Source organism: Lepisosteus platostomus, chromosome 4 (genome assembly GCF_059453375.1).
Source record: "Lepisosteus platostomus isolate fLepPlt1 chromosome 4, fLepPlt1.hap1, whole genome shotgun sequence".
NCBI classification, from domain to species: domain Eukaryota; kingdom Metazoa; phylum Chordata; class Actinopteri; order Semionotiformes; family Lepisosteidae; genus Lepisosteus; species Lepisosteus platostomus.
In genome coordinates, this window is record NC_142614.1 from 20,251,850 (window position 1) to 20,264,407 (window position 12,558).

Below are 12,558 nucleotides of genomic sequence, written 5' to 3' on the forward strand. Positions count from 1 at the left end.
ACAATTACAATATGACAATTACAGGAATTTAAATTTATGTTTCATAAAACATTTGTTTTCTCCAAAAAACAATGTAAAACACTGATATAAAATTATGTACAAAGGAGATCATACAAAAATATAGGAGAGGAACGCATTTATATTAGTAATGTTGTAAATGCATAATTCAGTCTAATAGGCACCTGACCAGGAAACTGGAAAGCAGAATTCATGCTTCTAATGTTTCTCAGCCTGTGCCATTTAATCTAGCTGTTTCCTGCTCAAGATGAAGTATATGTCTCAACATAATCAGCCAGAACACTGGCCATAGTGGGTTAAATCCAGAATTTAATAATGGTTTTCTTTGTGGCTGTTAAACCTGTCAATAACATTTTATGCTGCATCTTTCTATGTTTTATTACTCAATCATAATCCAGTTTACATAAACGGGTCCTGGCATAAACTCAGAATGAAAAAAAGAAACATACTGTAGATTGTATCCTAGCTACTTGTTTCCACAATTTTAAATTACTTTCCGGAATTATATTTATTTAACTGTATTTGTGCTTTCAGGTAAAGAATATAACATAGAGATATACGTTTTTGTAAGTTTTGCACTGTGATCAGACGTTCAATATACAGTATGTTGTAACAATATCTTCAAAAAGAGCTTGAAAGATCCATTTTGGAAGAGCTATGTTTTTTTTTCTTCTGACAGACATTATTAATTTTGGCATTTAAAAAACTCAGATTGGGTTAGCCACAGTTCAGAATATCCATTAGTTAAAGATACTTATGAACAAAACAAAAAGATAGCATGTGAAGTATTGTTTTCAGAAATTGTATTTACTAATGGCTGTGAGGGAAATAAATTATCTAAAGAAAATTCAATGTTATAAAGTTTGGATAAAAGCCTTAACCTCCTTGGTTTTGTTCAATTAGATGCTTATCCACTGTCTGAAGTTTCTATCTGAATATAACCAGTATTTTTTCATATTCCATTGTTTAACTCACAAGCAACAAATATACTGTACTCCAAACATCATATAATTCTATTAATTCAAAACCTCAACATTTCTTATATAGCATTATTTTACATAGTAAACAAAGTAATAAAAAACATTAATAAAATTATTGTTTGTTTTTTTTAACAAGTAAACCATTTACTAGGGACTTTTAAGTGCCTGAGACTAAAATGAACTGTACATCATGCACATTTTTAAACCTTTATAGTTCATGATCACAGTTTGAAAACTGTAGAAGGATACATTGCAAATCTCAAACATATGGCACCTGAAAATATTATGGAGTCATGCAGGACTCCTTCAGGAATCCCACAGTAAAAATCATTTTCAGGGAAACAAATAGGATTCACCACGGAGTGCTGAAGTATTCCTCTTGAAAGCCATGAGGAGTTGGGGCTCAAAATCCTATATAATACTTTTGATCTGGATACCAGGAGGATATAATTAGAAATCTAATTGAGACCATGACAGTGTCATAATATACAGAAAACACAAAAGGAAAAAAAGTATCTGCAATCCAACAGCCAATAAAAGTATTAATTCTTTATTTAGAATTGAAACACTAACAAAACTTGGACTGCATTTAATGGATATTTTTTTGTAAGCTGTAACTCTTGTTTATACTTGAGAATTTAACTTACAGTATAGCAATCTAACTCCTTGGAGTGGAAAAAAAACATCACATTTGAAAGATCCAAGATCTGGATGGACAATATTACTGCATATTACTGCATTTCATAGCAAAGAAAGAAACAACTTTTTATGCCAGTTTTTTTTTAATTAGTCCCTATTGCACAATCTTCAATAATATTTCTGGTCGAAAGCAAATAAAATTCTAAGATACCTGTTTTTGTTCCAAAAATGTTGATGCTGGGATAAAAAAATGACTTCTGGGGTAAGTTCAGCACTTTTTGGCAATTATTTCTACTTTTAGGGGCCAACCAAATATTGTTCCATGAGTACAATGGTCACTGAGAGTAAAATAATACTTAAGAGTTCATTTAAATTCATTTTGTTATATTTTATGTTTGGAATCATAATAACTACACTATTATGAAATATTTATTGCTTTTCCTAAAAGCTTTACCAAAATAGATGGCTTGTTAAATGTCAAAGAGGAATGGTTGAGTAACATTTGTCAGCAACTTATGTTTGGTATTGTCAAGATAAGCAGTCCATTTTTTTCCCAACAAAGAATTCAAATAAAGATAACTGGAAAAAGGTAAGAATGGAAAAGGAAAGTAACTTTTTAATATTTTTCTTTCATAAAATTCTCATTTATGTTTGAGTTATCAGTCTGGATAACATTTTTTCCCTGAAACACAAATATGAATTTGCAATAGAAATTCTGTTACACAGACGAAAGTAAAATGTTATGCCACAGGTCTACAAAATCTTTGGGTGCACAATAACTTATTTCGCATTTGCCTCCTATGATAAAAAAGAAAGGAAAACACATTTTCATCAAAAGAAATATCAAATACAGGGCATTTGTTTTTTTTTATTGTTCTTTTTACCTTTTTTGTATACCTTTACTTGTTCTGAATAGAATGATCTTGGAAAAGGTCAATGCCTTAGGAGGAGAGAAGTCACAGGCTCATACTCCTACAATAGGGAGTCATTCTGGACTGCATCAAGCACCTCATTTTCATTGTAATCCTTCATTTATGATGCAACCCAGGCAGATTCCCCAGTGCTGTAAGAGTTTTAAATGTGATCTGGAGCGGGATTGTCATGGCTGAATGTGTATTAATCAGTTTCAGTCTTTAGTCTGGCATTGAGTGTTCTGAGTTTGAAGAAAATCTTAGTTGAGCTTCTTCTATCTCTTGATGACAGATTAATGATGGCAAATTTGGAATGATGGATGCAATATAAGAATTTTAAAATATAAATAAGCTTACCATACTGTATATGTACAGTAAACATCAAATGCTCCATGGTCGAGTTGTGATGACAGAATAAGGATGCACTGGATCATATGCTTAAAACGTGGGAATTTGGAAATGTTTTCAGATCAAAACATTAGCAGGTCTGTAGACATTTCTCCAATTCATTTTCCAATTTCATGGGCCCAAGGACTTTCTGGGTGTCTGTTGGCCAAAATCTGACCTTGGCTGACCATCTGAAAGCTGACAAAGCCATTTGCTGACTATGTAAGTAACATCTGTGGTGGAACTGAATTTCACAAATTCCTCACAATTAAAAAAAAAAACACAATATGATTTTAATGTTAGAATGTGATATTTGGTTTAGCTGTGTAATTGAAAAGCATCTTTCAGTTTCTAATTATTAGTAGCTGGAGGTCAGTATAACCTTCAGTTCAATTCAGCTTTCAATTCTAAAATTACAAAGTAAAGTAGAACCCCTCAGTGATACAATTCTATTATACATCACATTTCTCATCAAATTTCATATAACTTCCTGAATTTTAGTTTTTTTTTTTTAACTATTGAATTATGGTGCAGGAAACCCACATTATTTCAAGAATTTAAACAGTACAGTATATGTCTGGATGGAGAACAAAATAATCTGATATTGAAGTCATTGTCTGAGTAGGAAATTTTCACAATCATCCATTTCTAATTACTTACAGTCCATGCCATTAAAAATGAGCAAGAAAAATGAAATGTAAATCACCTACCATTTTTGTCACTCTGTTTTATATCAATACAAACATTTTGGCAAGCATTACAGTGTTTTAAAAACAAAAGAAAAACACAATTGCAGTGTAATGCTACTTAAATAATAGGTATCATTAAATGTAAATTAATTCTTCATCATCAAATTACTTTTTGTGATTATACAGTATACAGATCATTTTTTAAATCAGGCCGAACTCACTGCTATAAATCTTAAGCACCAAAATTGTTTAAGTTATTAAAAAGACACCCAGTCTATTTTCCAAGCCTACAAGTATGTTTAATCTCACTGCATCATTGAAGCTGGATAGTTTTTAACAGCAAATGGGCAACACAGTTTTCTTTGAGGTAAGATTTTTTAACATCATTACATTGTTTCAGAAAATGTACTACATGGCTACTTTTTAACAATATTTTGAAGACAATGCATTTGCTATTTTAAAGGGATTTTACTAAACTCAAAAACAATAAAAAAAAATCTAAAACAGTTGTGATTTCTGTTAAAAAATCTGTTGCAAGAAAGTTTTGGTATGTATTAGCATGTATTGTCATTGTTTCTGCATGTTTTTGTGAATGACCTGAAAGTTATACAGGCTTTCCTGTGGATACATATCTACATAATCGTATTTTGAGAAGAAATTGCAGGGATGGGTAATAGCACAATAAAATAATTCTGATAGAAATTATATTTGCATATCAAACTTTAAAACATTAAAACATATGAAAGTTTACAGAAGAGAGGACCCCTAACTTATTTGTTTGCAAATACATCATTGACACAGTTCCTAAGGGAAGTTAGGGTATCCCCTTCTTAAACATACCTGTAGCTTGTTCCAAAATCCTACAGTACAATTCTTTATGTAAAAAAGCACCTCCTTGTCTCACATTTCAGTTTTAAATACCTTTCTTATTAGTTTCTATTTGTGTGGAAATGGGCAACAATAATTGTGGAGGAAGGATCTACAATCAAAAACATTAAAATTAGAATTGATGAATGAAGAATATTGCTTAAGTGGATATACTTATTTAATGCAGCCAAAATATGTTATAAGTGTGCTACAGACCACCACATTCAAAAATAATTTATTACACAATCTTAAACATTGAAATATGAAACATGTAAAGAAATAAGTGGTTCTGATGGAAGATTTTAATTTTCCTTTTATTGTCTGGGGGAAAAAAAAACATGTTCACGTGTTCAACTGAAACTGAAATAACATACAGTACTATACAGTATGTGGCTTATGATTGCTCTCTGACTCACTTTGCCAGAGTACTGTACCTATTAGAGTGGCTGACCATATTGATCCAGCCTTTTCAAACAATCATTGATAATAATCTGCTTTTTTCTGTCCAATCCTAAATTTCTTTTTTTATATTATTCTACAGTGCATAGTGGTCCTTCTATTTTGGTATTACCTGACTGGTTTACAAAATATGACAGAATATAGGCCATTTTTATAATATAGATTCTTGTGGTCCTCCATTGTTGTTACTGTACCCCCAATTTGATCACTGTCGTCTTATCTGTACTCTGTCTACCTCTTAGTCATTTTTCTATCCAAATTCATGCATTACTTGAATTCCTGGAGTCTTTTATGTGAAACAGCAATCTCTGCTGCTTTACAAAATCTCCTTAAGAGTACACTTCTTGTGTCCTATACTGTCTCCTGGTCATGTGTTGCATATTATGCCATGCATACAGTATTTTATTGGTAATTTGACCACAGAATAAACCCTATTGGCTGATGTAAAACTGCCAACCAAATCTAAACTGCATATCTTTGGGTGTTGGAAGAAAACCACACTATTCAAAAGCCCACACAAATACAAGAAAAATGTGAAACCTCCCCACAGACAAATACCCAAAGTTGCAATGAAACTCAGGAGCCTGGAGGAGATGTCATCCCACTGTGCCAACCAGTACTTTTCATACACAAGGTCTACATACACTATCCAGACAGTTCAAACTATTTATATACTGTGCTTCAAAGTTTACAATATGACACACAGATGTATACTGCTGAAATACAGTACGACCAAACTACTTGTAGTACAACTACCCTGTTGAACTAGAACTTGAGTAACAATCCAATGGAAAAAAAAAATATCGATAATTAAAAAAACGTACTAATTTATCAGATGAATCGCCTTTACTAAAAAGTATTCATAATCAAATCTATTTTTTACTAACCTAGACATCTCATTCAAGAAATATTTAATGTGAATGCTTAAGAAATACAGTCGAAATGTAGTAATAGCAAAAGGTTGATAATATTTGCTTGTTCATGCTCATTGTAGCTACAGTGCTTTGTGAATTTGCGATGGTCTTTTTAGAGTCAGTCCAGGAGAGTCAAATATATACTGTATACAGTATATATATCCATCACTGTAGCCAATTTTGCTCGTGTGAAGCCAATTTAAAGCATGTCTAGTCATGAAAAGATTAATACTGTACACGCACAGTAGGGGAAACTGAAGAACATTTTAAACGCCTTCTGCAGCATAGAAAGAAAATAACTCCACATTATGTCAACATGCGACGAAAACTACACACCCCTACCTCAACGATATCGGGGGGAACAGTCTGATTTTATGTTATAAACTGAAGTAATCCCATAATTACAACTATATTACCTAATAATAATTTTGTGTCACTAATAGACAACTGTTAAGCAAGGATTTAAAAGATTCAAAAGTGATACAGTGGCGTATTCTGAAGAGAAAAAAAAAGTTTAGACCTGAAAATCAAATTAACACCCACACAGGGAGAGAGAGACAGGGAGGGAGAGAGAGAGAGGGAGAGCCAGCCGAGACGAAACAGCTGCATCTCGGAGCCAATCACTCATTTCCAAGCCTTCTGCTCTCTTATTTAAAGTAACATCAGCAGACTCGCTCTACAGCTGTTGCGCGGCTTGGGTTACTTCTGTTCAACTTCACCTGAGGAAATGAGTTACAAGAATCAGGGGATTAATATAAGGGTTGTTTTGATAGGTATGTTGTTGTGTCAGGGGTTGTCCTGGACGTACAGGGAAGAACTTGATGATTCTGAAAGGTAAAGCCAATATGCTTTAATATGAATGAACTATTATTTATTTTCTGTAATGATTGATTTGTTGTATAATTTTGTTTTTTAATAGTAGCGGTGTTAACGTTTTAGGTGTCTTTAAGTAAAAAAGATCTTATTTCTTATTAAGAATATTGTATATGATGTGTAAAAAACATAAATTCTAAATCAACTCAATCCACTTCAGCCCGTACTTTAAATAACCGTTCTACAGTATGTACCTGTTGACTGTTCTTTACAGTTTACTAAATTATCTTCGTTTTCTATACAGAGAGGTCTGTTCTGAAAATAAAATTGCAACAACCAAGTACCCTTGCTTAAAGCCTACGGGAGAACTCACCACATGCTATAGGTACGTTGTTGATACGTTTTTAAAATTTAGATAAGAAGTCTGTCATGGCATATTTCTTGCATTTCAGTTTTTTACTTTCACTAGTTGATTGTGATCTGAGACTAAAAATACAGAATACAGTTTAGATTTTTTTCATAATTCTAGATTTACGCATTTTAATTTGACACGTGTTCTGAATGTATGTTTTGCCAAGGTAACTGCTTTTCCTAGAAATAAAAAAATTCGCAACAATAAAAAATAGTACAGGAAAAAACCTTAATATTGCTGAGTAAAAAATCTTAATCTTTCAAGCGCTGTATTGCACAAATTATATCAGTGTTACAGAAGTACAGTAGCCCATGTATTACATTTCCAGTATTACATCCATACTGTAGGTTCCACAGCGTTTTGGTGTTTAACACAAGTAATATAAAGCACGGAAGTTTTTTTGGGATTAATTACTGTATGTGGCTTGGCAAGTGAAACGAAAATGTACCAATAAATTTACTTCAAATATTCTGTTCCTTTTATCTACCAAACCGCAAACGTGTGCAACACGAATGAATACAGAAGTGGTAGGTGATTGCAGAAGAGTTTTATCACTGTGGGATGTCACTGGAACTATTTGACGTCACCTCTGACATGATTATTTCGTGTGTGTGGCCAACGCAGATTTCTGTTACATCTTTGCTGCTAGACTGAAGAGCACTTGTTTTAATTATCGGAATAAATAAAGGCTCACCCCCTGTAGACTACATGTGCAAACGCAGGAGATGCATTCGGTACAACCTAATCTGTAGTTTATGCAAACTCCTAATTGTACTCTGATTCATGCTGCGATTTTGAAAGCAGTGAAAAGCATGAAATAACTTTAAAGTCTGAGTAAATTACATTTAAGAATGCTCGTCAGCCACAAATGTTACAGTAGTTTAGAGAATCGGTACACAAAGAGACTCTGACCCTCTGGTTCGTTTACTGTTGACATTCACATTAAAGTTAATTTATCCATGTAGAAATGAGGTAGAAAATTACTAGCCCGATTTGAAAACACGCAAGAAACATTTTCTATGTAAAGATGTCTTTCAGCATGAAATGAATGAAAGCAAAGTTTAAGAAATGTTGTTTTTATAACATATGGATGTAACACTCATAATAATAATGTTGGTGAGCTGGAGTATGAACCTACTGTAAAATTAAATGGTCTGCTGGTTCCGCACTAGTTGCCCCAAGAGAGCTTCATTGGTTTTTACTATTGCGCAACTATAAACATGTTATTTTGAAGAGGTATCATTTCATTACTATGCAGATTACTTAGTCTTTCTTATTATTTATATGCAGATCTGTTTTTTTTACAGTACCGCAGGTGGCAACTGCAAAAGCAGAAGCTTGTAAGATCAGAAAATGTTCTAGTAACGAACTTGACTGAACTGTATTGATATAAGCTCAGTCCCAGTCTAATCTTATGCCACAACAATATAGCAATGAATATAGATCATGTACAATAAACCCTGTTCAACTTTAGTTATTTTAAATACTTTTCTACCCATGTTTGGTAATTTAAAATGAGTTATTTTCATAAACCGTCAGATCATTTTGTCATACAATTATAAAGCTGAGGGACCGCCATTCCACTATAAAGTAATTCCACATGTTACAGTATGATCAGGGTCTGAATGGTCATTGTAGTGTACTACTGAAGTGGACAGAAATCTTCCTTGCAACATGTTCTTCTGCATATTTCTATGGAACAAGGTGAATTACATATTGTCATACAAGGACTATTTCTAAGATTGGTTTCTGTGTAGTTTTAGACCTCAGCACAAATAACTCAGATGGCTGCAGTCGCTTCCATGTGTTTATCATGGATTAAAGAAGTAGGAGAAATGCAGGCTCTTCATTAATAGTCTGCTCATTCTAGAGGTTCACTAGTATCCTGCAGTAGGTAATGCCATCCAGGTGTACTGCATTACTTGATTTTAAGAAGTGCATTTTAATTCTTTTTTTTGTGTCTGAAGAATGACGGGATAAGATCCAGATTTTTAAAAACTATCTCCTTTGGTCTTCTTCCCTTTTAACAAGTCAAAACAAGTTCCGGTGGCTGTTTAGTTCTGCATCTTTAATGTCTGTGGTTAGGAGGAGGATATTCTGTGTATAATATGAGAATGTTTTAGAGTATTGTGTGTCTGTGTAATAGCAGAGAAAAAGAACATAGAAGGATCAAGACCTAAAGACTACTTAACGTGATTCAAAATTGTTTGTCTGAATTCTTCTGTTTATACAATGGTTGTTTCTTTAAGACTTAATCTGAAGTTGCTTCATGGAAGCCATTCAGCTTTGTAGTGGTTTATAAAACTATTTTTAAACATTTTTTAAGGAAAGGCATGCATCTTGGATTATTAGTTTTTTTTTTCTATACATGTACTGTAGTGTTGTACTGTACAGTATACAGTATTAGTAATCATTGTCTATAGATCACTACATTTTTATAGATTTTGCACATTAAGAAATGGGCTTGTGGGGGTTATTGTAAATGTCATTATTTACTCATACAAACAAAACCTATTTGCAAATATATACTGTAGGTATGGTGGTTTGAATTGCATTCAGTTCCAGTGTTCACCAAAAATTAAGATTCAGTTGCAGAGAAAACAGAAATTCCACTTCTTTGTCCCCATAAATCAGTCCCTCACTGCAAAAAAGAGCATGCATGCAAAAGCAATTGACCTAGTGTTCCACTGTGAACTTCCATTGGCTTTCAGTCATAGAAATGATTAGTAAAGTAAGCCCAGTGTTCCTTCCTTGGCTTTTGCTGATGTTAAATTTGTTATTTGTTAAAGGTTAGGGATTACCCACTACAGCCTTAATCCTATTACAGAACCAAACAACAAACCAAACACAGAAACATTTCAAGATCAAAATATAAGCAGTGCAATGACAATGCCACACATTTTTGTGATGCAAGGTGAAGCACAGACCTTTAAATACGTATACAGCACAATTTAATTCTTACTCTACATCACCATTTCCACCAACCTGTAAGACCAAAGTATACAGAAATTCATGAAAAAAAAGGAAAATTGGATTCCTGAAATCTGCAGTTTGTACTTTGCAGAAGAGATGTCAATCGTCCTTGAAAACCAAGCATCTTATTTACAGTATATCATGTGTACAATACAACAAATAAATTGGGACAGAGAACAGAGAAGAGACAAAGAGATCTCCTTTCCTGAAACTGTGGCAATGCTATCCAAATGATATAGTATGTGTGTGGTTGCTATCTCACATACTGCAACATACAGTACTTACAGTTTCAACTCTTTGACCAACTGCTCGAAAGATTTATTGGATTTCAAAATTGTGCCCCAAGTATGAGCTTCTAGCCCCATATTGTTTAATATGAGGATTTCATTCTGTTTTCACTTGAAGCAAATGAAATGATGTCATTTTTGGAACTATTTTTTTATTCAGTTTACTAAACCTTAAGTAGTTGTTCTCCGTATTGCTGACCTTATGAAATGGAGATAAGTGGCAGATTTGGCAGAGGGAGATTTTACATTAAGCTGACTTAATGTCAGATCACAATTCTTCTGATTTGTTGGAATTTTACATTTGAATTCCTTAATAATAGTAAGCAAGACCCTTACAAGTCATTTATCACAACATAATGTTGGCTCTGAAAATAATACAATGGAATGTGGTTTAATCCGTTTTCAAACAAGTGTCTTGCTGCTTTAATACAAAAATAATTCTGTATGATTCTGAAAAAAATAGTTTTTCAGGAGTGCTAATGCTGTTTTGCCATCTTCATTATGGACTAAAAAAGCAAATGAAGTAATGCAGGTCTTCCATTTGTAATCTACTTACAGTACAGTCCACACATTGAAATCATATAGCAGGTAATGGTATACAGATTCAAGTACTCACTGAAATTCTACTACAACAACTCTAGGTGTTAGAAGTAGAGTGTCTTACTTTTATAACTGTATACTTTTACATTTTCTACGTTTGTGGGGACTATGAGAGAATCCTAAAATCCTGTGTCTGACTTGCACCCCTAAAAGATTAATTCACACAACAGACCCACATTGAAGTATGGCTATATTGAGAATTGCAGACTGCAGATTAAAAAAAAACAAGTGTCATGTTGCAGTGGAATGATAAGCCTTTAATTTTTAACGGACACTAATTTGTAAAGCAAATAAACAAGCTCAACCAAAGTAAGTGAATGAACTTTTTAGGGCACTGAGAGTGCAGGGGAGTCATGAGACCAGGAGACCATTTGGTCGTCTAGGCTCAACTAAGATGGATAATAGAGTCAGAACTATGGAAGCAAGAGAAATTCAGTACTAAAGCAAATCATTCCTTTTTTTTCTCATGGGTAGAGAGCAAAATCACCCAGGGGCTGCTTCGTGTGTTTCACAGTGACTCCTGCAGACCAGGAGACTGAATGAGCAAGATTGTGAAGGTTATTGTACGTTAAATAGATATCTGCAATATTTCAAATTTTTCATTTTATCAGAAATAGAAAGTCAATAGATGAAGATTGCATATATGAAAAAACTACAGCCTCACAAGTAGCCTCCAAAGATGGTAAATAGGTATTTAATATAATTACCAACATTGATTTCCATCATTGTGTATCATTACACAGTGGGACAAGCAGAATGTCAAGCTCTGTTTCCACAAAGCATTTTGAAGTTGAATACAGCTGTATGGCACGTCTCCAGTAATGCTGGTAATCTTGGTGTTTATGTTTGATTGTCATGCTCCAGAGCAACGTGATATTCTGCAACAGTGTAAATGGACATGCCAGCTTCTATCATAGTCTAATAGTTGTTATCATAACTACTTCATCCCCTGCTTTGTATGATTTCAAAAGATACTGGTGCTGCTTTCTAGACACTGAACAAGCTTAAGAGTGGGTAAGTGTGTTTCCACCTCAGTATTCAATTTCATTGTGTGAACCTGGGTATGCTTATTAAATGGAATTACTCAGCAGTCCAAAAAGAGTTCTGTTAAATGTGCTTTAATGTTTTAAATGTCATTAATTTTTGGTCGGAACAAGAACAGAAATACATGACTGGCTCCATAAACTGTGTCTAAGGAACTCTTGGGCATGCTAAGAGTAAGAGAAAATATTCTTCAGTGGAGCAATTTACACAGATAATTAATAAATGCAATAAACAAATGTTTCTATATTGTTTGACTCTTCATGGTGGTCTTTCCCTGTAACAAACAGTTCCCATTACAGGTTGTGCAATTCATAGTAAAGTCTTTTTCTAAATGTTAGCAGTAGACTTTGAAAACCGTAACAGAATTCTATGTCCACGTACTATAATATACCCACACATACACATTTCTTTCTGTTTAAGAAAAGCCCACAGCTGTTGTTTTTTTCTAGGAAATCAACAATACAGGAAATGATTCAGAGGATCTTGCTCCCAATCAAGTTCTGGGTAATAAGGCAACATAATCTATGTGTACACTGCAACTGATTATAAACAATGATTTATAATG

General features: G+C 33.4%; 1 protein-coding gene across 1 annotated transcript in view; it reads left to right on the forward strand.

Annotated features, from left to right (window-relative positions):
* Positions 1-6,474: 6,474 nt before the first annotated feature.
* Positions 6,475-12,558, forward strand: part of ccbe1 (collagen and calcium binding EGF domains 1) — a 59,565-nt gene continuing 53,481 nt past the window's right edge. The window contains exons 1-2 of the mRNA XM_088628912.1: positions 6,475-6,698; positions 6,982-7,062. Of these exons, the coding sequence (XP_088485038.1) occupies positions 6,592-6,698; positions 6,982-7,062 (188 nt within the window). The 5' untranslated portion in view covers positions 6,475-6,591. The remainder of the gene's footprint in view (positions 6,699-6,981; positions 7,063-12,558) is intronic.